We start from the raw sequence: 26,523 nt of genomic DNA on the forward strand, positions 1-26,523 counted from the left end.
CATTGTGACTCCGCTACTCTCTCAGCAGCAAAATATAGGAAAGAAAAATTTTTTTTTCTAGTCTGTTTTTTATTTTTTTATTTTATATTCTTGTTTTAAGCAGTATTGTCAAACAATGTCTGAACCCAAAGTAGAAGCTGTTCCCATCGTTCCCGAAGCAGAAAAGAAGGAGGAATTTTTTGAGTACGTAAAAACTAAATAATACAAAGAGATAAATCTAATATTTATCTAACTTGTGTACTTATAGCGATGAAGGTAAGCCTATCTCTAAAAAGGCATTTAAGAAACTTCAAGCTGCCAAAGAAAAAGCTGAAAGAAAAGCTGCTACTGCTGCCAAGCTTGCTGAAGAAAAAGCTGCCAAGGAAGCCAACATGGTTGTAAGTACATTTATCTATGAAAACCCACCGTAATGTCAAAGGGTTGCCTCAAAAAAAAAAAAAAAAAATAGGAAGGGTTCCTCCCAATCTTCAAATGAAAAAGAAAAACTAACTCCGAAACTGACCATCATATTGTTTAAAGGATTGCTCCACTGATCGTTATGGCAAACTTCCCATGAATCAATCTCAAGAGCGTACAGGTAAAATTTAGAGACAAAGAAGAAAAGAGTGTCATAGACAGGATATTCATTGAACTTTTTTTTTCCAACAACTTTTTGAGTAAAGGTGCCAAACGTGAAGATATTGTTACTATTCAAGGTAGTCGAGCTGGTGAAAAAGTCTTGGTACGTGCTCGTGTCCATACATCTCGACCTACAGGTGGCAAGATGTGTTTCTTTGTATTCCGTCAAGGAGTTTCTACTATCCAAGGCATTATCACAGCCGATGAAAAGACAATCAGTAAACAAATGGTTAAGTTCTGTGTGGGTATTCCTGCCGAATCAATTGTGTTAGTGGAAGCCACCATTGTCAAACCTGTGGAAGAAATCAAAAGTTGTACTGTATCTGATGCCGAGTTATCAATCCAAAAGATTTATCTTGTGTCTGAAGTGAAGGAACGTCTTGCTTTCTCTCTTGAAGATGCTTCTCGGCCTGAAAGTGAATATGAAAAAGAAGAAAATGCGCAATTATCTCGTGTCAACTTGGATACTCGTCTCAACAACCGTGTCCTTGATTTGCGTACTACTACTAACAATGCTATTTTCCGTTTACAATCTGCTGTATGTCTTTTATTCCGTGAATTCTTAATCCAACGTCAATTTATTGAAATCCATACACCAAAGATGATCGGTACTGCTTCTGAAGGTGGTTCAAATGTTTTCAAAGTCTCTTATTTCAAGCAAGATGCTTTCTTGGCACAATCTCCTCAACTTTATAAGCAAATGTGTATTGCTGCTGATTTCGGTCGTGTGTTCGAAATCGCTCCTGTTTTCCGTGCTGAAGACTCCAATACTCATCGACATATGACTGAATTCATGGGTCTTGATATGGAAATGGCTTTTGAAGAACATTATCATGAAGTAGTGGATGTATTGGATGAATTATTTGTGTTCATCTTTACCAATCTCAAGAAACGTTATAATACGGAAATTGAAGCTGTCAAACGCCAGTATGACTTTGAAGACTTTGAATTTTTACCTAAATCACTTCGATTAACTTATGCTGAAGGTATCCAAATGTTACGTGATGCTGGTGTTGAAGTAGGCGATTATGAAGATTTAAGGTAAGCTGAAATAACCAAAAAAAAATAAAAGTTACTAAAACAATCACTTTTTTATTTTTTCGATGATAGCACTGCCAACGAAAAGCTCTTGGGTAAATTAGTAAAGGAAAAATACCACACTGATTTCTACATTTTGGACAAGTTCCCGTTAGCTGTTCGACCTTTCTACACCATGCCTGATGCTAAAGATCCTAATTATTCCAACTCTTATGACTTTTTCATTCGTGGTGAGGAAATTTTATCTGGTGCTCAACGTATTCATGATCCCGACTTTTTGGAAGAGCGTGCCAAGGTCCATGGTGTTGATATTGCTACCATTCAACCTTATATTGAAGCTTTCAAGATTGGTGCTCCTCCTCATGCTGGTGGTGGTATTGGTCTTGAACGGGTGGTAATGTTGTATCTTGCTCTTGGTAACATTCGCCGTACCAGTCTATTCCCTCGCGATCCTAAGCGTCTCAGTCCTTAAATAGATATAGTATTATTATTTTTAGAATAAATAATGAACTTTTTCACAAAGATAAATATACTTTCAATCTTCTTTTTTTTTTTTCTTTTGAGATATGTTGTTATAGATATATTTATTGTTTTTATTAATCCATCAGACATCCAATATCGTTTATTTATAATAATCCGTTCACATCGTCTTCAAGGCCATTAACGGTATGAAGGATAAACATGATAACACTAGCAGCTAACTGAATCCCAAATCCTTTATATAGACCACGGACACCCCAAGCACTTGTAGCTTTCCTTCGCTTTGGTATATTTATATGTCGACGTTCATATGAATCTTCTTCCTCAGTTTCATCGCTTGAATCTGAAGGTATGCTAGATTTTCTGATAACTGTTGATGAATTGGGTCCTCTGGCTCCTTCTTCTTTCATGATTTTATACAAGGCATCTAAAATACCATAATAGTATATAGGACGTAATGGAACTGTAGTTTGAAAGGTTGATGATTGAATATCAGAGGTAATGGATGATTTTGATCGTTTTTGATGTCGAAAAGATCCTATCTGACATTGTAATCGTTTCCGAATCGTTTCCAAAGGCATTGTAATGAGTAAAGTGGTTATGCTGAGACCAAAAGTAGCTGCACTGTAAAGGATTGGATGATCGTTAGCAGAGATGTGACATGAGCGATCAATCAAAATGGGTGCTGAGTAGTGAAACAATGGGGTCAAACTATGATACAAGATAGTAGGCCAATAGTTTTTTTCAGAAAAATAAATAGACCAAAGCCCATCTTCGTCTTGTAACAGAGATCGCCAAGCCCTGTATACATTTTGATAAGGTCCATCTACAGATCCAGCAGATTGGACGATCATTCTTGTCCGCATGATTTCTAAAGGACTTAATAATACACCTACTACCACGTGACTAGTAAGCATTGTAATCAAATTTCCCGTTACACTATCCAAATGCATCAAAGGAATAGTATCATCATAAAGTCCAAACAGATCATTGAGTTGATGTTCTATCATTGATTGCAAAGCTGTTCGTAACAGATCATAAATCCATCCAATACGTTGGCCTGAAAACTGATGTTTAGGAAATGCTCATAACATTGTTGTTTCTTTTTTTTTTTTTTGTTTATTTTGATATACCTTTAAATAATGATTGCCAGCCTTCAGAAGGATGCTTAATAATTTGATTCATAATGTCGAGAAGACCACCATGCATAGGTGCCATTTGATAATGAGGTCGACTATCTTCATCATAAACACTTCGACTTTTGCTCTTGATATCTGTATTATATGGCACTTTTGGACTTACTGAAGACGAAAGATACGAAATATTGGTCGACTTTGGCTTCATCCCATAAAATCCATCTTCTTCTTCTTCGTCGTCCGACGATAAGTACTGTAACGATGAATTCTGCTTTCAAACAATAAAAAAAATGTAGGGGAAAAATCAGTTATAAGGACTTAACTATTGACTTGGAAAAAAAAAAAGAAGTCAGAAGCTTACAAGAACTGGCTCCTTATTGTGTGTTTGTTCCGCAAATACTTCTACATCTTGATGAGGAGTGTATTGAACTTGAAGTAATGTAGTGCCTACTTCAAAAGGGCTTGACATCATTGTAAAGACATATCTCATTAATGCATAACTGATTGTATTTGATGCATCGTGTCTGAAAGGGGTTTGAGTATCAAGGTTATCAAATATATCAGGAGTTAGGTCAAGTGTCGTGTCATTCGAAGGTAAAGAGGTATAATTGTGTTGGCGATGGAGCCCAGGTGTATAATAGGGACGGAGAGGATTCACTTTTTGATCAACATTATTTATTATATTGTCATTAAAAGTCATGAGATGATATTGTATAGTCAAAATAGAAAAGTTTTGCAGGAAAAAAAAAAAAGAAAGAAAGAAAAAAAAGAAAAAAAAGGGTATATATTTTTTCATACCCATGCCTCTCTATAATTGGATTGGGTTCAGGGTATGACGTTTTGTCCGAGAGAGAAAGAGAGGGAAAAAAAAAGTCAACTTCTCTTTTTCCTCCCAGACAGGGTAAATCTATAAAATAAGTAATTTATACACTTTTTTTTTTGATGATAATGATTTAGCTGTGAGTTGCTGAAAGTTGCAAATTTCAAAGGCGACAGTAATTTATATATATAAAAAAAGAAAAAGTTGGACATTGAAGATTTGGTTGAATAAAAAAAAAAAGCTGTATTGTTGTTGCTGTTGGATACTGAATATTTTTTTTTTGTAAGTTTGTATTTATATGTGTGTGTAAAGAGTAGTAGGCGATGATAATGACAAGTAGACGATAGTAAGAAGAGGGAAGGGCGAAAAAAGAATAAGTAAGAATCGATATTGAGAATAGTGAATAAGGCGATAAAGGTGATAATAAATCCATAAAGAAGCCTAATATGGAGAGCGAGGACGAGAATAGGGATCATATCTTGGTGGAGGTGGACGACGGTCATAACGATCATATCGATCATAACGACTGTAACGATCACGTTCATAACGGTCATATGGCATTTCATATCGATCCATATATCTGTCGTATGGGCGATCATAACGAGGAGCACGATCATAACGAGAATCATGACGATATCGATAATCACCGCGAGGATCGAAACGGTCAATGCCTTGAAAATGAAAAAAAAATTACATATATTATGTATATAAGTATTTGATCGCTATTTATTACTTGGCTTCAATAAATAACTTACGTCTACCACGTTTAGGAGGACCATGATATCTTCCAGGAGTAGGGGTTCTTGGTCTTGCACGTTTAGCCTATATAACATACATGTTAACGTGAACTTGATGATTATCACAGATACAATTGATGTATCCAAACCAATATTTTTTTTTAGTTTCTTTGTTTGGTTTACTATACCTTTTCTACAGTAATGATACGACCATCCACTTCAGTTCCAGTCATGGCATCCATAGCTCTATTCGCATCTTCATTACTTTGCATTTGAATAAATCCAAATCCACGGGATTCACGTGTATGCGGATCATACATCACTTCAGCTTTGTGTACGGCACCATGCTTTGAAAAGATTTCTTCCAATTGCGCACTAGAGGTTTTTGAAGATAATCCTGTGACAAACAAGTTATCTCCGGGGTTGATATCTTCATCAGGACTGATAATAAATAAAGGAATCAGATGAATATTTGTAGCACACGTATTATAAAGTAACTTCACTTACGCTTCTTGATCTACTCGATCTCTTGATCGAGAACGGCTTCTATATCTGCTTTCACGACGTTCATGAAGAGGAGAACGAGAACGGGAACGACTGCGAGGAGGGCTTCGGCGCCTTTCGTCAGAAACACGTCGATCTAAAAATATTATAAAATATATTAAAAAAAAAATATGAAAAAGTATGAATTTAATATGTGAAAAAGGAATCATATCTACTTCTAAAGCAAAATATTCTTTACCACTCATATTTTTAAGAAAGATTGAGTCAGATGAAAAAAGATAATAAAAAAGGTGAAAGAGAAAAAACAACTTTTTTTTTTTTTCTTTTTGTTTGGTTCCAATTTGGGTTAATAGTCACTGAGGGTTGATTCGGATAGGTCCAATCAGATCTCTCGAGGCTTTTCTCAGTGTCATCAGACTTGGAACTCCTTGTCTCCAAATCAAAGTGGAAAATATGTTCTGAGTCATTTCTTATGTCAAATCTCTATCGTTTGAAATTAAGAAAAAGCTGATCCTCTCCTCATAAGCACAGATTCTCTTTTCCCAACTGAAGATCCAAGTTGATAAAACACAACATATCTTCTACTGATAATGCAAAGACATACAAAGTGAGATTTATTTACATACAGATGAATAGAAGGTATAATTGATAAAAATAAGATACAGATATAAAACAGATATAAAATAAAAGGAGACGAAAGAGTTGATGATGATGATGATGATGATAACCTATTTGGCCCGTGAGCGATGGACGCAACCACTTCTGCTTTTGAACCTGTTGATAACGGCCCTGGCTTTCAACCATGAATAACGGTCTAGCACTTCAATGTTGCTGCCACCATCAACCGCAATTTCCTTGATGGGCTTCTAAAGTCTAATATCAAAATGTATGCAGGTTAATATTGGCTGGTTATCCTGATTATCTTTTCAACTTACTGCAAAACTGTGTTCAGGTCACCAGGATCATCCGTAAGACCCGCATAATCAATTACGCAGAGTCGCATTTTCTTCGTGCAGTGCAAGTGAGAGAGAGAATTTACGTTTCTTGGTTTTTGACTGATCCAAACCGTCACAAACATATGAATACTGGGAAGTTTCGATACGCAGATGACTGATATCGCGGGTAGAAGGTGTGCAAATGTAAGAGAGGGTGGCCAAGTCGTCGAATCGGCCAACTAAGTTCAAAAGATCGGATTTCTTTAAAGGAATTTCCAAGCTGACAACTTCTGTAAAGGTTTAAAGATGTTTGTATTGCAGGTTGATATCGAAAAAAAGTAATTGTTTTTCCTAAGAATGAATAAAAAAATAAGAAGTGAGATTTGTCTTTTTATTTTTGCGTTTATTTACCAACCACCTGGAAGCCAATGGCGGTAGAAAGATTGAAATTGTCAATGGCATTCTTGCAAAATATAGCAATTCGAAGAAAATCCGTAACTTTGTCTGCACAAAAACTCGTCAGCATGTGAGCGACAACTGTGACATGTTGTATTTGTATAAGTCGTAATAAGTAACGAGACAAAACGTAAGAATTTTTATTAATAAAAACTTAGTTAAAGAGAAAAAGGACCAAATCCTATAAAAAACTCTTTTTATAAATAATCTATCAGTAAACTCTAATTTAAATCTTTATGTGTTGAATTACCACATGACACAAACTACTTGATTTTCGGATAGATCATCCGATCCTACGGTCACCACAGCAAATGTACCTCATCATAAGTAACAGTCAACTCCACAAACACAATCATCTCCTAATCCTATTACGTTGTAGTCAACAATCAAATCTACAATCACTAGACACGTAAGTCTATCCTGTCAAAAGAAATCGTCTACCAATAGGGAATTCTTATTATCACCTCATGTAAGTAGAGTTGGTAGATATTATCATAGAAATCATCAAAGGAATCAACAGTGATCATAGATAGAGGTGGATGTATTGGCACGTGATTTTTTTTTTTTTTTTTTTTGGTCTGTTCCTCTCTACTATTTAAGAAAGCGACGAATTTTTTTTTTTTTTTTACTATTTTTCCTCCACTTCACCAAGTTGATACACCTTCAGTTGGTTTTATCCACTTTTTCTTTTTTCTCCTTCTTCCTGTTTTCCCTGTATCCATTTACTTCCCTTCTATATCTATCGACTTGGCCTTATTTTTATTATTATTATTGTTATTAATAGTAATAGTGTATACTCCATTTCTCATACCAGCTGTAAATAAAGCATCAAGTAACAACAATCTTCCAAACAAAGATGGCTACACACGGCATGAAGCTACGCTCCGCTTCAAAGGCGAAACAAAAACCAGACATCAACGCCGACGACGATACAACTAGTCATACACCACATAGTAGTCAAGACGAAGAAGAACGATATCCTGTCGATACAGAAAATAATCAACCAATATCTAGTGAATGTGATGAACAAACTCGACGTGCAGCTATGTCTTTATTTTATCAACATGAAAATGAAGCCAACAGTGACTCCAGTATTGTCACCCCTATTGACGATCAAGAAGACATCGTACATGAATCCACACCGTCTCCACCAACCACAAGTTTGGATGATTTTTTCCCTCCATCACCGTATGGTAGAGATCGAAGACAGATATATGGAGATCGGTAAAGTAACATAATGTAAAAAGATATTCTATGGAAAAACTCAACTTTTATATATTTATACTTTAAATAGATTCATTCCACAACGAGATCATAATCTTAGTCGCGATTTTGAACTAATGGAATCAACACCTACTAGTAGTACAAGAAATATCACTGAACAAACGGAACAGCAAGTGCAAGAAGGTATGAAACAAAACTAGGATTTGCAGACCGAAGGAAAAAAAAAAAAATTCTAATGAGTTTTTTTTTTTTTTGATCTTTTGATCTTGTCATACAGCTTTGGATTCAAGAAGAATGATATTTTATATGCGTTCAGAAATACTCAACGATCCTCGAGCATATGAAGAATTCATGGAATCAGAGGAAGCAATTGCAACAAATGTGGTACGGACACCAAGAAGATTATATCACTACACTAGTCCAAGAGCAGAACATCGCAATCTTTCGTACAATCATTATACCGATGACATGAATACTACACCGTCACGATCAACCCATGATTACGATACTGGATTTGACGTCAGTGCTACACGATACCGATCTTCTCCTGTCAGTGAAACTGGATTACGAATACTGAATGCGCATCAACGACAAACTCGATATATCAACCGAACAGCGATAAAGATCTTGGATGCACCAGATTTACAAGATGATTTTTATTTGAACCTAGTGGATTGGGGACCTGATGATTGTCTTGCTGTAGGACTTGGAACATGTGTATATCTATGGGATGCTAATACAAGTCGTGTGACGAAATTATGCGATTTTATGACGGAACAAGTGACATCGGTTAGCTGGGCACAACGAGGCAAACATTTAGCAATCGGTACCAATAGGGCCAAGCTGTGTCTATGGGATATTAACGAAAGCAAACAAGTACGAACATGGCAGAATCATCAATCACGACTGGGGGCACTGGCATGGAATATGAATATTATTACTTCAGGTGGACGGGATCATCACATCTTTCATCATGACGTTCGTTCACAAGCTGCGTATTTTCGAGATATGCATGCACATCGTCAAGAAGTATGTGGTCTCAAATGGAGTCCGGATGGCACTATGCTTGCTTCAGGTGGCAACGACAATAAACTGATGGTATGGAACTCTCATGAAGACCTTTTGATCAATAGATTTGGACAACATCGAGCAGCAGTCAAGGCTATCGCGTGGTGTCCATATGATAGAAGTATGCTAGTCAGTGGTGGTGGAACAGCGGATAAAACGATCAAATTCTGGAATGCCCATCGTGGTGTAATGCTTGACTCCTATGATACTGGGTCTCAAGTCTGCAACATTGCCTGGTCAAAAAGGTCAAAGGAGCTAGTTTCCACCCATGGATTTGCCAACCACCATGTCCAGTCATCCAACCAAGTGGTAGTATGGAACGCCAAATCTATGAACCGTGTTGCCACTCTGACTGGACATACCAAGCGTGTTCTATTCATGGCGATGAATGGGAGTGGTAGCACAGTAGCGACTGGGGCAGCGGATGAAACTTTACGCTTTTGGGATGTTTTCCAGACTATTGATGAAAACAAAAAGGAAGTCAAACGTACCAGTGTCTTGCGATAGTTAGTGATAGCTTTATCTTATTTTTTTTTTTTTTTTGAAGAATAAAAATAAAGAGTTTATTTTTACTACCGTATTGTATTGAAATATTCCAGCTGGCAAATAGTATTATTTTTTTTTTTTTTTTTTTTTTTTTTTTTAGATAGTACGTGTCTTATCTAGACTGATAATGCTGTGTATAGTTTTTTCTCTTTTCTTTTCTCTCATTCCACACCGATTAACACCTAGCTTTAACGCTGGCTTTAGCGCTGGTGTGATGTTTGGTAATATAAAAATAAATAGCAAGATAGGCGTATAAATACAATGAAACTGAATATAGTTTATTGATGAAAAGGAAAGTATTATAATAAAATAAAATAATAAAAATAAAGTGTACTAATCCTGTCATCCTAATCTGATATTAAATGTGATTGATCTAAGTTACTGAATGTATGATATGAATTGTATCAATGGGATTTGCGCTGATAGTTCTTGAACATAACAGCATGGGCTTCTTTGGATTTTCACAATAGCAAATTTCAACGTTTTCCGAAATATCAATGACTTAGGAAAACTTGACAATATTTTCTTCGTTGTAAGGCTCACAATAAAACTTGGAAATTGGTTGTTCCCTGGTGATGATGACCATTGTCTGTCTAATCGCAACGATTGAATGCAAGTAAAACAAAAAAAAAAGATAGTGTTGAAGCCAGTTGTCGTATCGGCGTATTCCGTAACGATATCCGTAAAATAAGAATAAAGAATGGGAAAAAAGAGAGTAAAAAGTAAATCCCTTCTTTTCATCCCTGACTGAGTGTAAGCCTGTAGTACCAAAAAAGGCAAAAATGTCGGGTTACCAAGTCACGATGTGCTGAGAAAAGGGCAGAGTGGATGAGGCTCGCTCTTCTTTTTCTCTTTTTCATTTTACTTTTGCTTCATGTCAAATTCAATAGATCGGGACGAATTGGTATCATCATATACTGACACAGGCAAATGCCAACTAAGCGAACTTGTACAATATCAATGCGAAGTAGGATCAACACATATTGAATGCAATCCTTTTGTTCGACTTTTTCTTAGGTAAAAAAAAAACGAGAAAGAAATTGACACAAAAGAAATCGTCTTCATCCTGACCATCTTCTTTCTTCTTCTATCGTAGATGTCCGAATAAGCCCATGATAGAAGTGACTCCAGAATACAACAATAGTAAGAAAGATGAATCAAACACAAAGTAAGTATAATACGCAAAAAAAAAAAAAATAAGTTCTTATAACCGTATTCTTTTTGTATCTCCATTGATAGCAGTGTACTACCGGATTTCGGTGCTGTTGTGGAGAAGAAATCCCCGCCTGGATTTGTTATGATGGACGACTAGTTTACCTCATCCCCAATATTGCCAACTGTAGAATGAAGAAGGCTGGTCCGGTCAAACGTGGATATCGAATCCATCAGCATTAATAGATATAATATATCCCCAAAATCTTTTATCCTTAGTATAGTGTATTTGTTACTTTTTATTTGTAAAAGTATATAAATAAAATATATCCTCTTTATCCCTTTCTTTTTCACTTGATTCACTTCTTCACTTCCGTCAATACAGTCGAGGAAGTTAGGTTGGGTCAGGTTAGTTGAAAATGGATCACCATTCTCAATATGGGTCAAGCTTGTGAAAGCGGGCCAGGGCGCGTGAAAACAGGTCAACCAACTTCAAGTTAGCTGTTAACACCATTTTTATTTGGACTCTATGACATATGACAAATAATATAGACAAATGTGCATAAAAAATTATTATATTATTTCATAAAAAAAAAAAAAAAAAAGACAAACTACAAACTACGATTCTAAAACTACAATCCTAAAACTAAAAACTAAAAACTAAACTAAAATACATAAAGTGTAACAGCTACAGATGCCTTATAAATACAGTCACTAAGAAGTGTGTTCTTTTCCACTGAAGCTGGGTCCTCATCGAAAATGTTCTTCAGCTTTGCCCAAAATTCTTCAATCGGATTCAAAAATGACTTTCTAGTATTTTTTGAACATCCGACCTATCTTCTTGACTCCTTTTCTTTATTTTATCACATCATCGTAGTTATTTTTTATTCTTTCTTCTCTTTATTTCTATTTTACATTATCACCTCATTACTTCACTTCCAAATAACATTGGTTCTCTTTTGTCACGCCAGAATGTAAAACATAGTTTAAGAAATTAATATAAAAGTAACTACTATTCGATTGAAATAAACAATGATCTTTATCACAAAAAATAGTCTTATATATAAACTTTTATTTTATCTTTAGTTTTCTCTTAGTCTCTCTTCCCGCTAACAACACTAGCGCCTAAGGTAAATATATATAATATAGAAGACTATGGGTTATGCGACCTCGTTTTGGTGGGACGATTCTGTCGTTTGAACGTATCGGGAAATGTAAAATCTCTGTGGATGCTCGTGATTGTAAAGGAGTACGGGTAACAATTGAATTCTTCTGGTTAATCAAGGTAAAAACTACATACTCTCATGAGGGCTTTCAATGATCTGTTTTTAATCGTTGTTTTAATTTAGAACACACTGTGTAACTCAAAAAAAAGCCGTGGAAGCACTAATGGAGTCAAACAATCGCAACGTGTTTGACATTAATTTTTCCTTTCTCTAAACAATGCATACTATGTAACAACGACGAAGATCTTATTCATTTTATATATGAATGCCCCTATAAACAAAAAAATGGAATAATATATTATCTTTTATGCTGCCACTATATTTTATGCACTCCACAGACATCTCTAACTTCTTATTACACCTTCGATCTCCACCGTCATTTATAAATATACCCTCCTTTTTTTTCAATCTGTGGATTTACGATACTCCACATCTGGAAAGCCCATTGGAATAACCACTTCCATTCTATTCCATTCAATCCAGATAGTATAACTAGATCTATCATCTCTTCCATCCACGCACTTCCCTCTCCACCCCGCAACATTAGCCATCCAAAGATTCCCTTTACAATATGATCCCTTTTCCTAAGTTCTTACCTTCTCCATGATTTCGGGCCTATCCTCTTCTCTGAATGATGGGATCCACACACACAACTCCGAAATAAATAAAAAATTTGTTTCCTACAAAAAAAAAAAGACATTAATTTTTCCTTCAAGTCAACATCACGTCTTCCAAACCTCTTAAAACCTGTGCCTCTGAAAACTGATCAGCATTTTTATGTGTGACGGTATTGTAAAATTGGACCCCATATCTATCATCCTTTAGGTTCAAGTTAGTTGTTTGATATCCCCTTTTCCCCCTCCATCATTTCATTATATTCTCTTCCCCCGTCATATTGTATATATACTGTTGTCAATAAATTGTTCTTTTCTCTCCTTTTTTTTTTTTTTTTTTTTTGGTAGGGCATTGTACACTATCAGAATCCCATTGAATTATGTAATCATCATCATATCCGTCCCATCTAGCTCCCATCACGGGAGATGACATTTTATGTATACAATATTATAACAAAGATAATAATGAACGAACCGAAATAAAATAAAGTAAAAATATATATAGATATATATAAGTTTTATTGTTTTGAATTGTTACTTGATGATCTCTCTAATAAAAATTGACCAAGAAAAGCCAATGGATCAGCCGGCCTATGTGTATGAAAAATAAACAAACAAACAATTCAAATGTTACTAAACACTTTCACTCTGCAATATGTCCATTTACCTTTCAGATACTAGTTGTTTCATTCCTTCCAAGAGAGTAGGTACCACAGTTTGATCAAGATAAGCACGTGGTGCAATATCCATTTTATGTAAAGAATCAAAAGAATGACTTGCTGCTTTTGCTTGTGTTGTCGTGTTCAATGTTGAAGCTGTGTTTTCACCGGTTGTTGTTGAATTCAATAACTAGATAACATGCATAAGTTCAATTATTCCCTTTTTTTTGTTTAGTCGCAATATATAGCTAGGCTTTTCTTATTCATTTTCTTGTATTCACTTACAGGAGGTAATTCTGAGCTAGGCATCGCTACTGTATCCATTGTTGTTGTTGGTGTTGTTGTTGTTGTTCGATCATTATTTGGTGTTCCTGTGCTAAAATAACCGCCTCGTTCACTAGATGGATCCATTTGACTATTTATCAAATAAAAAAAAATGTATAAAAATTGATTGTTAGATTGGAAGGAAGAAGAAAGATTCAAGACTAGAACCTTCAAGACTAAAAGCAAAACTTGAATTTTGGGGTACAATTTCGAAGAGAATTGATTAGCCAGAATCGTTAAATTCCAATTCCGTTTGATTACTTACAAAATTTGCCAGCATATCAAAGTATGCACGCGCCACCTCAATCAATCCAGAATGGGTAGCGTGTAATTATTTCAAGGTTTCGATATCGAGAGATATTTTTTTGACAATCATATTAATACTTGAGGTGGAAATATAAAAAAAAAAAAAATAGATGGATCTTACCCAATAGTGTTTAATTCAAAGTTAAGATAGAATCATCACCAAACAAATCAGGATGCAAAGATTCCAATAGGTTCAAAATATTTTTGCTATTTGACTCTATTTTTGTTTTTGATTGTTGGAAGGCAGGAGGTGATACTTGATTGCACATTTGTGAGAATCCAACTACAACCATGTTGACACAAGCATTAGCATCGCGTGAAAAGGAAGCATAACCATTTTTTCTTGCATAACAATCAGGATTTGTACAAATAACAGTTCCAAGGTTTCGTCGTGGTTTTTGATCTTTATTGCGTTTCATTGGATGTATTGTTGGTTGATTGCAGAAACAGCACAACTTCGATGTTCGATATTCAGGAGTGGTAGCGACAATGGAATTTTGAGTGATGCATTTGATCAGATCCTTATGACCGCGACGAAGATGTCCACCTATTCTTAAGCCCGTACTTCTACCAGAATCACCGTAGAAATAGACCAGTTTGGTATCGCCATTAGGATCGTGAAGCCGTCGGTTTTCATTAGCCACCTTTGCGTAAGCACTTTCTTTGAAAATTTTGCGTCGTCTTTTCATTCTTTTGGTCCATTTATCCTTGATATAAAATTGAGTTAATTTTTCTTGATCTTCTGTTGCAATCTAAAAAAAAAAAAAAAAAAAAAAAAGAAGGTGAGCCTTCTTCTATTTTTTTTTTTTTTTTTTTTTTTTGGAGACTTACGGCCGCCTCGTATTTCTTCTTTCTAATGTTGAGTTCCTTTTGTAGTCTCTTGTTGTGGGACATTGCGTTTATTTGAGCAGCCTTGATTGGGATGGATGCAGTCTTCAATATTTCTTTTTTCAAATCTTGCGTAGCTATAGATTCCTCAAGATCTTGTAATTTTTCAAAGCGATTTGATAAGGCCAAATGGAAGGCAATCTTTCTTGGAGTAACTTTAGCTGTTTGTAGCATAGTGACGAGACCAGGATCACATCCAATATACGCATACTGATTAGAACTTTGATTATCACCAGTAGTCGCCAACGGAGTCAAAGAAGTATTAGAAGCAGAAACAGAATCGTCTTCTTGATTAATGTTATCACCGTAATATGCGTTGTAGACAGCTGCTTTTTCGTTTCGTACATCCAAACTTTTGTTCTTGACTAGCACCAATTGACGCAAAATGGTATTTCGATTTTTTTTTAATTCTTGTCTAGTGTCCACAAGCTTTTTTTTGATTTCAGTTGGATGATGAACTTCTATTTTTCTTGTGGCCATTTTGATTTCTTGGTATAGTATCGAAGATTCATTATTTAACCGTCTAGTTTCCTTGCCAAGATCCAATAGTTGTTTATCCAAAATTCCAATTTGACTGTTGAGATCAATGTCCTCATCTCTTTTTCTTTTTCTGGCATTCGGCTTTGATTTCGTCGTTTTCCCTTTTTCATCATCGGTAGTTGCTTGTCGTTTCCCTTGTAAATGGACTACATCATAATTGGTGATTATTATACGGTGGTCGAATTGAAGGTTCATTGCGTGACACAGCGCTTCCATGTATTCAGTTTTGAAGAATGCCCCGAACATTTCGTCTGGATGTTTACTTGCTATTTCTTGGTTCGTGATGATTTGTCCATTGTCTAGACCAACATCAAAGCCATACCGATGGAAAGGTTCAGGATCATCGCTACCACGTTGTTGTCCACCAGCCCGAAATTTTAGACCACAAAAAAGATTGTAGATGGAGGAAGAATCAAGTATTAGCGGAGAAATAGAAGATGACTTGATTGTTGGAAGAGACTTTCGAGTAAATCTTGAGTATCCAGTTTTCGTCAGGATGTAATTGCATAACATGACAATTGGGTAATTGAGAAGTGGGTGGAGATCGACTTCTTTGTCATTCACAGATGGTAACACATATGGCGAGAGAAACTTGTAGATACGTTGGATAATAGTGCCTTCATGAATGGTAATATCAAGATGGGAAATATGGGCTTGTAATTCTTCAATGGAACAATCAGGTTCTATAGGATGATAAAAAAGAAGTCGTTTTACGAATGACACCATTTTCTTCAGACGCTTGTTGGAGGGTTCAATTTCAGTAGTAGGAGCAGGACTTGCGCTATCATCAACGTCCACTTCATCCTCATCGTCGTCATAGTCATTATCATCGTCATCAACATCAGTATCGTCGCTGATTGGAACTTGGGCAGGGTCTTTTGTTTCCGTTGCATTTTTCATAGATGCTATCTTCGTTGCAATCATCGCCTTGAATCGCTCCACGTAGCCTTTTTCCTTATTTATATTTTGAATTTTGTTACTTTTTTGCAAACGATCAATTCTTCTTTGATGTCTTCTTTTTCTAAATTTCATTAATGATAATGTTATTGTTTTTTTGTCGTTATTGTCAATTATTTGATGTTGTTGTTGTTGCGTCTTGTAGTTTCTAATAGAAATCAAATGTCAGTGATCTTTTTTTTTATTCATTCTCTTTTTATTATTATCATTATTGTATCCTTACTGTTGCTTTTTTATTTTGTCTCTTTGTTGTTGCTGTCGCTTTGGAGCAAGATTACATCGAAAAAGTGCAAGCAATGCTTTATCCAGAAGATATGATACAGTATTTCCTTGGTATATATTTGAAATGTTTGTAGCGAATTGTTTGATAAGCGGGGACAGAAGCGTCTGTATGCCAGGAGGATACTTTGATGTATTTTTTCGAAGAATTTCATTGTCGATACTCCACACATCCATATTTGATGATGATGATGATGATGATGATGATGATGATGATGATGATGATGATGATGATGATGATGATGATGATGATGATGATGATGATGATGATGATGGTTGATGTTGTTGATTAAGTAAGGAATATATGTGCATGATATGTTGATATGAGTAGAGGTCGAATATTCTTCGTTTTTCCGCACTGTCATAGGTATGTGTAGTCATCCCCTTCTTTACACTTGGTGATGGCGGTGAAAGAAAGAGGTGGTCGTCTGTTTCTTGCGATTGTACAGGAAGGATAGATTCTAAATTGACAGCAGCGCCACTAACAGGAGGAAGAGATGAATGAATAAAAAGAATGATTTCTTGGCATGTGAATTTCACTTACGTTGTTCTTTTCTCCATGTCCAGCTTTACTATAGTCGATAGCTCCGCCATAGCCGTTGTCACTTTCAATCTTGCCATTTCGATGGTTTCCATGATTATCTTCTTTTCGCTATCTTCTAGGTCAGATCGAAGACATTTCTTAAGTGTTGTTGATGTTGTCTGGTATACATATTCTGTTTTCGCCACAGTGCTGGTCGCAGTTACTTCAGGATTGTTTTTATGTAGAAGGTCGTCTATCACCTGGTCAATGTTTTCTCGAATATAATCGAACCAAAGAGGATGATATGCAATGCTCTCCGAGTCCACACACTTTCGAACTACCGCATTGTTAATTTGATCGTTGGGATGATCTATGATGTTGTAAAAAAAAAAAAAAAAAAAAAAAAAAAAAAAAAAAAAAAAGATGGATTAGCGATGATCATCGTACAAGTTGTGTATCATTATTCATTAGCTTACCAGCATTCCATTCATCGACAGTGTCATTGTATATTTTGGTCAACCCTTTTCGACGAAGTAATTTTGCTTGTTCATTGGCCACATAGTTTGTTTTGATTTGGTCCTTTGTAGGTTGTTGTTTTCTGGATGACTTGGACATTTTTTGAACAGCTGAATAAATTTCTCTTGAAAGGCGTTTTGGAAAGGTCTTTTTTATGTATAACAAGCATTCTTCTTTGTTGATTGGTTGTATACTTGTCGGTGGTCGTCTTCTGTCCGCTGGATGTATGGTTGCTTTTGTATATCTTGGATTGGTGTAATTGAGCACATTAATACGCGTCATTTGTATGAAAAATAAGAGAAAGAGAAAAAAAAAGTAAAGAAATAAAGAAATGTAAATATAAAAAAGTAAAGAAATAAAGAAATGTAAACAATGAAAGGTAAAGAAATAAAGAAATGTAAACAAAGAAAAGGTGAGCTGCATTTTTTATCAGTAAAGATCGAACACCGACAGTAGTTGGATCTTTGTACCTAAATAAGGCAATTATGTCATAAATGTTGATGGTTTTGATAATGAATGATACCTTTTGTTATGAAAATGAAAGATGTAACACAGATGATCGTCCCAAAAAGGGTTTCTCCCAATCATTATTACTCTTTTTTTTTTTTCTCCTTTCACTTTCTTTTCGTTTTTTTTTTTTTTTATTTTTATTTTTTTTTCACTCTTCTTTTCATTTATATATATATATATATCTATATATAATGAAAAAATGCGGCTGATATTTTTCTTTCTTTTATTTTATTTATATTATAGCAATTATACTACGCATGCAACTCGATGTTTTCCTTTTTTTTTTTGTTTTATCCATTATGATGACGACGTGATCTCGCGATGGACCTTAAGGTAATGGCGTTACTTTTTTTTTTGTTTGTGAAGAATAGTACTGACCTTTTGTTTTTTATTACTTTATTCATATTATAGCAACTAGTTTATCTATTAAACGTGGCGTATACCTCTTTTTGTTTTATTCACGTTGGCAATGACAAGGGAACCTCATGTTGACCTTAAGGTAATGGGCCTACTTTTTTTTATATATAAAGTCAAGTAATACCAGTAACCATTTACTCTTTTTTTATTTTATTTATATTGTAATAACTAGTTTATCCGTGGAGCTTGGTGTTTACCTTTTTTTGTTTTATCCATTGTCCGTACTGTGTCATCAATCATCAATTATCTATCATCATATATCATCCGTCTTCCATTATTATCAATCATCGATCATATCGTAGGGTATATATTTTATTTAATAAAGTTATCATTGGGTATTCATATTTCGGAAGTGATTTGTGTGTCGTATTGTAACATCAGCATAAAGGTTTACTTGTGACCGAAGAATATTCTTTCTCGTATCGGTTAAACATGCAATATCCTGTCTTTGACGTTACATGATACTGAAGGTGTGAATAGCGTAAGCGGTGAAGCCAGCGACTTCGTTCCTTCCATCAGCAACTGCAACTGATACCATCAATTCCATTAGGTTGCCATCATCCAACGTTCCATTAGGTGTATCGTTATCATCTTCATCTTCATCAGCAGAGTCGGCAACATAAACATTGATCGCAGTCGTCAAAGAATCCAACGGTCGCGGCGAACGTAAACAGGTGTAATCAATTGATAATTGTAACGCTTCATATGAATATTGTTGCTGTTGTAGACAATCATCACGGTAAAAAAAAAAAAAATGGAACTGTAAGAAATAAAAGAATGCTAATAATAAAAAAAAAAAAGTAATTAAGCTTCTAAGAACTTACAAAATATGAATCAAAACATCAATTCGCTCTTTCTTCAATGATCTCAAATATGTCCCCTTCAGATTTCTATGCCAGGATTCTACATAGTTGTTGGTGTGAATGTTACGATGACCCTGTGAAATAAAGATAAATTTTGGAATAAACGTTTTTTATTTTTTTATTTTTTAAAAATAAAACAACAAATGACTTTTGTATCTATCTAAGAGTAAATTTCTAATCTAATGCCCCGATTTTCACCATGCTGTCCCTTCTCTTTTTTTTTTTTTTTCCAATACATCATCACTCACTACAGTGTACACTTATCCCTTTTTTCACAAATCCCCAATACATCCTTCTTTTCAGCTACTTACACGTCGGAAAGCGTTTGACCATTCAGTTCTTCTTCTGTAGATACTCACGATCAAAGTATACCAGTAAATCTGCGCAGTCCCATATATCTTCTTGATCCGTGCACCAAATGTTCAATTCATCGTACGCCATTTCGAAAGAATCCTCATCAGCAGCATGCATTAAATTCATCAGACATTCCAAGGCTTCTTGCCTACGAGCAGAGACCACAGAAGACGGCAGACGTTGGCCTTGGACCGGGTGAACCTTGCTAACAATGGCTTTTTTTCCAATTCCTAATGATATGCCACTGACAGATGTTGATTTGAGTACCACCACCATATGCGTTCCTAATAGCCCTGATTTCGGTATCACTGTTGTCAATCATTACCCATTGGGGAACATAGGCAAAGTCATCGCGCAGCCATTTCAACCAGAATTCGATCGGGGTATACGCTTCTGAATTTGTCAACATTCAGCATAGAGGCGATCCCTTTCCAGTAGCATCGCAACGGGCAACCAGCGTATATAGGAAACATTTCATCTTCACAGAACTACCATCCATCATTGCCATTGGAATTGTAAAGGTACCATGCGTTGAATCCATACACACCATTTCGACGCCATTTTCACGAAGGCTCTACCAATCCAATAAATATATATATGAGATTTTTTCTTAAAGTTTTTTTTTTTTTTTTTTGATAACTTACTTTCAGTTGCCAGTCAGACATGAAAGCGAATAAAAACATGCCCAATTCCATAGCATCCAGGTTCTTGACCAACCAATGATCACCTTCATTAATAATCTTGTTATGCCATAGTTGCAAGCTTTCCTTGACTTCCTTGTGTAAATATGCCTTCTGACGAAGTGTCTTTGCCATAGCATAATAAACTTCTTGACAGCCAATTCGAAGAGACGTAGGCAAAGAGGCATTGACATCATTGTTTTCCAGGGAAATTTTGTAAGATGTTCTTGTCTAAACGCAGGATAAACTTGATTTTTTGCCAAGTCAAATTGTTAGTCACCAAATTCACCAAAGCACGACGAGCGACAGACGAAACAGGAGTAGAGACCAAGTCATCCAAACTACCAGCAACATGAGTGGCATGATTCCAATAATATTTCTCTTTAGCGTTCTCCGGATCATCAACTGAGCAGTGTACTATGATTTTGGCAGAGCAATTGCAAGGAATGTTTTCATGCATGGTGTTGCGTTGTTTCGTTGTTGGTGATCCACTTCGATGGTATACGTATTATCTAAAAAAAAAAAAAAAATAAATAAAAAAGGAAAGTATATCTATAGAAACAGGGCACGTATATTCTTAATCTAAAGATTAATTACCTCATTCGTTATAAGCTTGCGTTGGGGACCATATTGAGTAGCTGAAGTAGGTGGGATTTCTTCTACTGGTCCAGTGTAATCAGTGCCATCGTGATTGCCAAATCGGGAGAAAAACATACCATTTCTTTTGATATTTCTACCACCACTTCGATGATACCATTCGACACCAGAGCGAAGACCTTCATTTTGAATCCACAACTTGAGATCCTTGCAATGCATGATAAGTTCTTCGGGTTCATTGGAGTAAGGATGCTCAACAGATCCAGTGGTGCTGTTATGAATCGTTTCCAAAAGAGATGAAATAAAGTTCATAATGTTCAGACTAAAATTAAAAACGAAGTGGAAGTAGTTGAATCGAAGTGAGATGTAAGTAGATGAATTGGAAAACAAAAGTGAACAGTAAAATCAATAAATGAAAAAGAAGATGAGTAAGATGATGAGTAGATGAACAAGCGACAGGGTGATCAATGACATTACCGAAGAAATGAAGCAGTAGCTAGATGAATTAATAAAGAGTAGATGAATAAATCAAAGGGATTATAAAAAAAAAAAAAGAGAGAGAAAGGGAAAAAAAGGCGAAGGGGGAGGCCGCGACTTTACAAAAAAAAAAAAAAAATTGCTGCCATTTTTTTCAGCCTCCGAGAAATTGTACCCCAAAAAGTTTTGCAGACTAAAAGTAATCGGAGTGTGAACCCAGCGTATGCTACTCGCTGTTTGACAAGTATAATATCAAAAAAAACTACATTAACAAAGTAGTTGGAATAAAGGCAAAAAACTTTATTGAATAAAACATTAAAGACTACTAATTAATATGCAAAGCAAACTAAGCTACGATTTATGGGTTTTGTGCATACACACAAACTGCCAATTCCCCGTAATATTTTCTTTTCAAGCTTGTTATCCTTTTCCAACCAAGTAATGTCGTCTTTTTTCCGGAATTTCAACTGTGGTAATTCAGCTCAATTTAAAGAATATTTGATGATCCGTTACATGTAGCACTTGCATTATGCTATTTTTACATAAATATATTTTTGTATATCAGAGCATCTATCAATAGAAAATAATTGTTTTATTATATTTAGTGATCTTAAAAGTCGATATTTATTTAAATCTAAATATTTTTAGAAATTTATCTATTTTCTTGGTTTTTTTTATATTCGGCGTTTGATCAGTTTTCATATTGATACGATCGTAAAGATCATAAAAAAGTTTATCTATCTTTACGTTATCTTCAACATCTATTTGTACAAATTTGCACCCTAGCTTTCTTGCTAATAAGAAGCCATCTTCACGCGTGATTTCTCGATATATGTCGCTACAGTCACAAGCAACTAGTAATACAGGCTTTTTTTCGCCTTTTTCGTCTATATCAGTTCTTGCTCTAACAATTCGATCATAATATCTTTCCAAACTTAGAAATGATGAACTATCGGCCACTGAATAAATAATAAGAAATCCATCTGCTTGTTTAAGCCAGTTATCATCAAAATCTCGATGTTTTTCAATTGGTCCCCCAGCAATACAGTTTGTATTAAATAAATCAAACGTGCAAGATTTATCACTATTAACGATGCTCTTAGAATGCGAATCATCTTCTAAATAGTAATCATCACAATCTTGATAACATGCTTTTTTCAACAACTCTCGTATAGTATTATGTGATCCATATAATACTACTTTGTATCTTTCCATAATTTATGTATATTTTTGTTATTATTGTGAATTCAATTTTTTTTTAAATAATCCAAAATGAAAACTTGGATAAACAAAAATTAATCGACATTAAATAAGTATGAATTTGTGGCTGAATTGTTTCTATTAGCCAATATTAGTTAGTACAATAAGAATAAAGGGTACCTACTGTACCTCCTTCCACCGCATTTTTAGATTGGGGACCAAGTTGTTTTGTTTTGTTAGCTCCGGTGTATATTTTTGGGAGGCATGGACTATTGATAAAATAGGGAAGATGTGTGGTACAGACCTTTTTGAGAAGATTTTGAGAGGTGTCGGTAATCGTCTGTCGTATCAATGTTTTACGTACCTATAAAAATATGAGTAAAATAAAAGAAAGAATGCATTCAAAAAGTAAAAATAACAAACATAACTATATTGACATGTATAAAGTAGTTGGAATAAAATAAAAAAAGACTTTATTGGATAAAAATATAAATACTAAGAGACTACTACCTGGTTGTTCCAAAATACATCTCAAATATCATTACAACGTCTATCGTATGTCGAATACCACTACCCGTCTTCTATAAAATATAAAAGAAAAAGTGTCAATCATTGTCAGTAAATTATCATATTTTTTTTTATACCTGTGTTACCTAATATGGATGTATGATCTTTTTCTTCTTTTTTGATAACCTTTCGATTCCAGCTACCAGAAAAGGAAATATACACACCATCTGACTCGGTTGTTTTGTTTCTCTCCGTACCTTTTGTTCTGTTTAGTTTGTTTATGTGTCTCTAGTTTTTCCTTGTTCCTTTTCTCTTCTTTTCTTTTTTTATTTCTCTCTTTCCCTTCTTAAAGGTAGAAATAGAAATAAACGTATAAATAGATATGGGCAGTAATCAGAAGAAGAAAGTTGATGACCGTCGGCGACTTGTAGATCCATATTATGCCGAATATCCAACCCCTCCTCCGCCGTTATTGCCAGATAAAACCTCCATGGATATGAATGATCAACAACCATCAACTTCTCATCCTATAACATCAATCTCGTCAATATCATCAACATCTTCGTCGTCATTACAACCTCAAGAATTGTATAATAATAATAACAATAATAACAAACAAGAAGACCAAGCATTCTCTAAGCAACCAAACAAAGATCACTCATATAAAATATCACTTTCAGAGCAGCAATGTACAATCTCGACCGCTAGTTCTAGTCAGAGTCGAAAAAACAATAACTGTAGCTTGACCACTGCTCAGCACTCAGCAAGCAAAGGGGATACCAACCCTGAAGAACAAGAGAAGAATAAAAAAGACGAGGAGAATGAACAGTATCATGATCCTCAAGCTGTATCTTTACGGGAGTATCTACAAGTAAAACAAGAAGAAGAACGATACGCCAAACAACTTGCCTTGGCAACAGCTGCCACTGCCCCTTCATCCTCCTCCTCCTCCTCTCAAAACAGGTCAAATCATAATCAACAACAACGGCTTATCAATCCTCGTATAGTATCTTTAGAGGAAGAAAGGTACGAATATCTTGCATCAACGGGAAATACAGCTACACGTCGGCATCCTGTGTATCCATCCACCAAATTATCATCAAGATCTTCATCACAACCAGCCATATATTACTCCACTCCAACTTCGCATACAACCATTGCACCTTTTACCTATCCGTCCATATCACCTCCTGCACATTATATATATTCAACTCCACAATACATGCGCCCTCCTCCTCCACCTCCGCCTCCTCCAATAAATGATTCATGTTGCCCTTGTTGCTGCAATGAATATCGAGGTGGTCCATGTGTTGATTTATGTGTATGTTTAGGGTATTTGCTTTGGATACTTCTTTTTGCAACTGGTATAGCATTGGTGGTGACTTCTGTTATTTTGATAAACCAATGTCCCTCATCATCGTCGTCATTATCTGCCATCACATGTTCTTCTGTATTCCATAATGGATTGCTTTATGGTGGAATAGCTTTATCCGCTCTAAGTCTATTATTTCTTCTTTGGCGATGTACTCGAGCTTGTTGTTGTTCTCCTGCTGCCCCCATGATGAGACAGCCAAAGTAATAATATGTTAACATAGTAGATATGTATATTTGAATGTATTATATAAAATGAATTTTTATTTATTACTATTACATGAGAGTGAATGAAAGATGATGGATATTCTATGTAAAAAAGATGGGATGAATATAAAAAAATATATATATGAATGCGTGTATACTAAAATAATGGTACAAAAAAAAAAAAAAAAAGAACGTTGAGTAGAGTAAAATATCTATTCTACAGATTTCTTGTCCTTCTTCTTTTCTTTCTTTTCTTTTTTATCTTTTTTCTTGTCCTTCTTTTCTTCCTTGACCTTCTTGTCCTTCTTCTTTTCTTTCTTGTCCTTCTTTTCCTTCTTCTTTTCCTTCTTTTCCTTCTTGTCCTTCTTCTTCTTGTCCTTCTTCTTTGTCTTGTCATCATCATCGTCGTCGGTATCTCTTTTTCGTTTCTTGGTACTATGATCCAATTTGATATTGTCGTTTTCGTCTGTATGCTGGAGGTATTCTTGCATAACACGAGCAAATTTTCCTTTTTGTTCCACCAATCCACGTCCTCCTTTTCTTGCCGTTCGTCCTTCGCAAGCAGCAAACAATTCTGCATCAGTCATCTTGATCGAATAATCCTTCAGTTCTTCATCATCTTCATCATCGTCATCATCGTTGTTGTTGTCTGAGCTTGTTGTCGTTTCGCTTGGTGTATTGGGTGTAGATCTAATATGATATGGGTCAAAAAATGGAAAAGACAGAAAATAACATGTTAAGAGTCTCATAGAGCACTATTAGCTAAACGTTATTACTTACGGATCATAAGCACCAGTTGAACTCTTGACAAAACCACCATATAAAGCACTAGCAGCAATCCGTTGAGCAACATTGACATGAAGATCTTTCACCATTGAGTCGACAGTATCATTGATCTGATCGGCCATACTAGCCATAGAAGACATGGATGTTGTTGTTGTTGATGATGTTGTAGAGATAGTTTTTCCAGTAGGACGTTCAGTACTAATAATACCTGTTACTGATCGTCGCATTTCGCTTGTTTCACCAGTCTTGGTTTTCTTTTTGTTAGCGGTGACTTTGATCTGTTCTTGATCATCCTTTTCGACAGTGACTTCGCTAGCACTTTTATTGTACAAGTGATCCCACCAAGCAAATTCCCATTGACTTTGGCCAACACCAACGCCTTTCTTGTCACTCTTTTTAGTGACAGAAATATGTTTGGTTCTACCATCTCTATGTTTACCTAGACCATCACCACTTTTATACAAGAACGAAAAGAACTGATGAATATATCAGTCATAACGCTATTCTTTTCTATTTATTTACCTTGACCAACCAAACTTTTCTAATTGCGATTGTGCAAAAGACCCTTGCCACTTTTCCATTTTTCTATGTATATAAATCTGAAAAAAAAAGAGAAAAAAAAAAAAGGAGAACAAAAAAAAACAAACAATGAGAAGAAAATTTTTCATTTCTTTAGAGCAGCATTTTTGGCCTTAAGTTTCAACTACCGCAAAAACTTGACTTCATCACAGCTGTATGATATTAGATCAGCTGGATATAGATTTGCGGCTAGATGAATCACAATATCAAAGGTGGGTAAATTTTGGAAAAACCGGATAACTACTGGATTAAATTGCAGAACGTAAAAAGTTCTTCCATTTATCTTCATTGTGATGATTATCGTTTTCATCATCAAAGATTATCCACCACACACTTTATTATTATTACGATGTATGTATGGACTTAAGGAATCTCGAGGGGTAACGGAGAATATGAACCTTGACCAGTCTTTTTTAAACACATCTAATT

At 35.2% G+C, this 26,523-nt stretch overlaps 13 protein-coding genes across 13 annotated transcripts; 4 read left to right on the forward strand and 9 right to left on the reverse strand.

The window, feature by feature from the left end:
- The first annotated feature begins 5 nt into the window (after positions 1 to 5).
- BX664DRAFT_332082 (uncharacterized protein) lies at positions 6 to 2,200 on the forward strand. Its single transcript, XM_051545259.1, has 5 exons — positions 6 to 183; positions 248 to 377; positions 520 to 577; positions 663 to 1,659; positions 1,729 to 2,200. Exons 1-5 carry the CDS (start codon positions 116 to 118, stop codon positions 2,126 to 2,128), a joined length of 1,653 nt encoding a protein of 550 aa, XP_051399905.1. The 5' UTR covers positions 6 to 115; the 3' UTR covers positions 2,129 to 2,200.
- Positions 2,201 to 2,206: 6 nt separating this feature from the next.
- Positions 2,207 to 4,303, reverse strand: BX664DRAFT_126654 (mitochondrial carrier domain-containing protein). Its single transcript, XM_051539787.1, has 3 exons — positions 3,634 to 4,303; positions 3,270 to 3,540; positions 2,207 to 3,157 (listed from the first exon to the last, which is right to left on the reverse strand). Exons 1-3 carry the CDS (start codon positions 4,072 to 4,074, stop codon positions 2,283 to 2,285), a joined length of 1,587 nt encoding a protein of 528 aa, XP_051399906.1. The 5' UTR covers positions 4,075 to 4,303; the 3' UTR covers positions 2,207 to 2,282.
- Positions 4,304 to 5,624, reverse strand: BX664DRAFT_126653 (uncharacterized protein). The gene is made up of 5 exons (XM_051539786.1): positions 5,572 to 5,624; positions 5,337 to 5,469; positions 5,018 to 5,270; positions 4,848 to 4,914; positions 4,304 to 4,763 (listed from the first exon to the last, which is right to left on the reverse strand). Exons 1-5 carry the CDS (start codon positions 5,576 to 5,578, stop codon positions 4,534 to 4,536), a joined length of 690 nt encoding a protein of 229 aa, XP_051399907.1. The 5' UTR covers positions 5,579 to 5,624; the 3' UTR covers positions 4,304 to 4,533.
- Positions 5,625 to 5,918: 294 nt separating this feature from the next.
- BX664DRAFT_385624 (uncharacterized protein) lies at positions 5,919 to 6,867 on the reverse strand. The gene is made up of 3 exons (XM_051549261.1): positions 6,680 to 6,867; positions 6,373 to 6,558; positions 5,919 to 6,206 (listed from the first exon to the last, which is right to left on the reverse strand). Exons 1-3 carry the CDS (start codon positions 6,792 to 6,794, stop codon positions 6,148 to 6,150), a joined length of 360 nt encoding a protein of 119 aa, XP_051399908.1. The 5' UTR covers positions 6,795 to 6,867; the 3' UTR covers positions 5,919 to 6,147.
- A 469-nt stretch (positions 6,868 to 7,336) lies between these two features.
- Positions 7,337 to 9,562, forward strand: BX664DRAFT_332090 (cell cycle regulatory protein). The gene is made up of 3 exons (XM_051545260.1): positions 7,337 to 7,948; positions 8,019 to 8,131; positions 8,226 to 9,562. Exons 1-3 carry the CDS (start codon positions 7,581 to 7,583, stop codon positions 9,521 to 9,523), a joined length of 1,779 nt encoding a protein of 592 aa, XP_051399909.1. The 5' UTR covers positions 7,337 to 7,580; the 3' UTR covers positions 9,524 to 9,562.
- Positions 9,563 to 9,652: 90 nt separating this feature from the next.
- Positions 9,653 to 9,960, reverse strand: BX664DRAFT_332091 (uncharacterized protein). Its single transcript, XM_051545261.1, has one exon. The coding sequence runs from the start codon at positions 9,906 to 9,908 to the stop codon at positions 9,738 to 9,740; it is 171 nt and encodes a 56-aa protein (XP_051399910.1). The 5' UTR covers positions 9,909 to 9,960; the 3' UTR covers positions 9,653 to 9,737.
- A 292-nt stretch (positions 9,961 to 10,252) lies between these two features.
- On the forward strand, positions 10,253 to 11,060 carry BX664DRAFT_358666 (uncharacterized protein). Its single transcript, XM_051548052.1, has 3 exons — positions 10,253 to 10,579; positions 10,659 to 10,730; positions 10,802 to 11,060. Exons 1-3 carry the CDS (start codon positions 10,437 to 10,439, stop codon positions 10,872 to 10,874), a joined length of 288 nt encoding a protein of 95 aa, XP_051399911.1. The 5' UTR covers positions 10,253 to 10,436; the 3' UTR covers positions 10,875 to 11,060.
- A 1,990-nt stretch (positions 11,061 to 13,050) lies between these two features.
- On the reverse strand, positions 13,051 to 13,703 carry BX664DRAFT_332097 (uncharacterized protein). Its single transcript, XM_051545262.1, has 3 exons — positions 13,499 to 13,703; positions 13,222 to 13,403; positions 13,051 to 13,145 (listed from the first exon to the last, which is right to left on the reverse strand). Exons 1-3 carry the CDS (start codon positions 13,622 to 13,624, stop codon positions 13,073 to 13,075), a joined length of 381 nt encoding a protein of 126 aa, XP_051399912.1. The 5' UTR covers positions 13,625 to 13,703; the 3' UTR covers positions 13,051 to 13,072.
- Positions 13,704 to 16,754: 3,051 nt separating this feature from the next.
- BX664DRAFT_385627 (uncharacterized protein) lies at positions 16,755 to 17,877 on the reverse strand (the record flags this gene model as incomplete). The annotated part of the gene is made up of 3 exons (XM_051549262.1): positions 17,507 to 17,877; positions 17,052 to 17,400; positions 16,755 to 16,988 (listed from the first exon to the last, which is right to left on the reverse strand). Coding segments are annotated over exons 1-3 (903 nt in total), but the record flags the coding sequence as incomplete, so codon positions are not given.
- Positions 17,878 to 18,898: 1,021 nt separating this feature from the next.
- Positions 18,899 to 21,279, reverse strand: BX664DRAFT_358668 (uncharacterized protein; the record flags this gene model as incomplete). Its single annotated transcript, XM_051548053.1, has 7 exons — positions 18,899 to 19,172; positions 19,696 to 19,998; positions 20,183 to 20,264; positions 20,335 to 20,601; positions 20,660 to 20,711; positions 20,789 to 20,882; positions 20,997 to 21,279. 7 exons carry the CDS (start codon positions 21,277 to 21,279, stop codon positions 18,928 to 18,930), a joined length of 1,326 nt encoding a protein of 441 aa, XP_051399914.1. The 3' UTR covers positions 18,899 to 18,927.
- A 772-nt stretch (positions 21,280 to 22,051) lies between these two features.
- Positions 22,052 to 22,735, reverse strand: BX664DRAFT_332107 (uncharacterized protein; the record flags this gene model as incomplete). Its single annotated transcript, XM_051545263.1, has 1 exon — positions 22,052 to 22,735. A coding segment is annotated over exon 1 (587 nt), but the record flags the coding sequence as incomplete, so codon positions are not given.
- A 683-nt stretch (positions 22,736 to 23,418) lies between these two features.
- BX664DRAFT_332108 (uncharacterized protein) lies at positions 23,419 to 24,749 on the forward strand. The gene has a single exon (XM_051545264.1). It carries the CDS (start codon positions 23,534 to 23,536, stop codon positions 24,728 to 24,730), a length of 1,197 nt encoding a protein of 398 aa, XP_051399916.1. The 5' UTR covers positions 23,419 to 23,533; the 3' UTR covers positions 24,731 to 24,749.
- A 291-nt stretch (positions 24,750 to 25,040) lies between these two features.
- BX664DRAFT_332111 (uncharacterized protein) lies at positions 25,041 to 26,146 on the reverse strand. The gene is made up of 2 exons (XM_051545265.1): positions 26,038 to 26,146; positions 25,041 to 25,968 (listed from the first exon to the last, which is right to left on the reverse strand). Exons 1-2 carry the CDS (start codon positions 26,094 to 26,096, stop codon positions 25,506 to 25,508), a joined length of 522 nt encoding a protein of 173 aa, XP_051399917.1. The 5' UTR covers positions 26,097 to 26,146; the 3' UTR covers positions 25,041 to 25,505.
- Between the last annotated feature and the right edge of the window lie 377 nt (positions 26,147 to 26,523).

The sequence above is a fragment of the Halteromyces radiatus genome (genome assembly GCF_025201355.1).
Source record: "Halteromyces radiatus strain CBS 162.75 chromosome Unknown BX664scaffold_4, whole genome shotgun sequence".
In the NCBI taxonomy this organism is placed as follows: domain Eukaryota; kingdom Fungi; phylum Mucoromycota; class Mucoromycetes; order Mucorales; family Cunninghamellaceae; genus Halteromyces; species Halteromyces radiatus.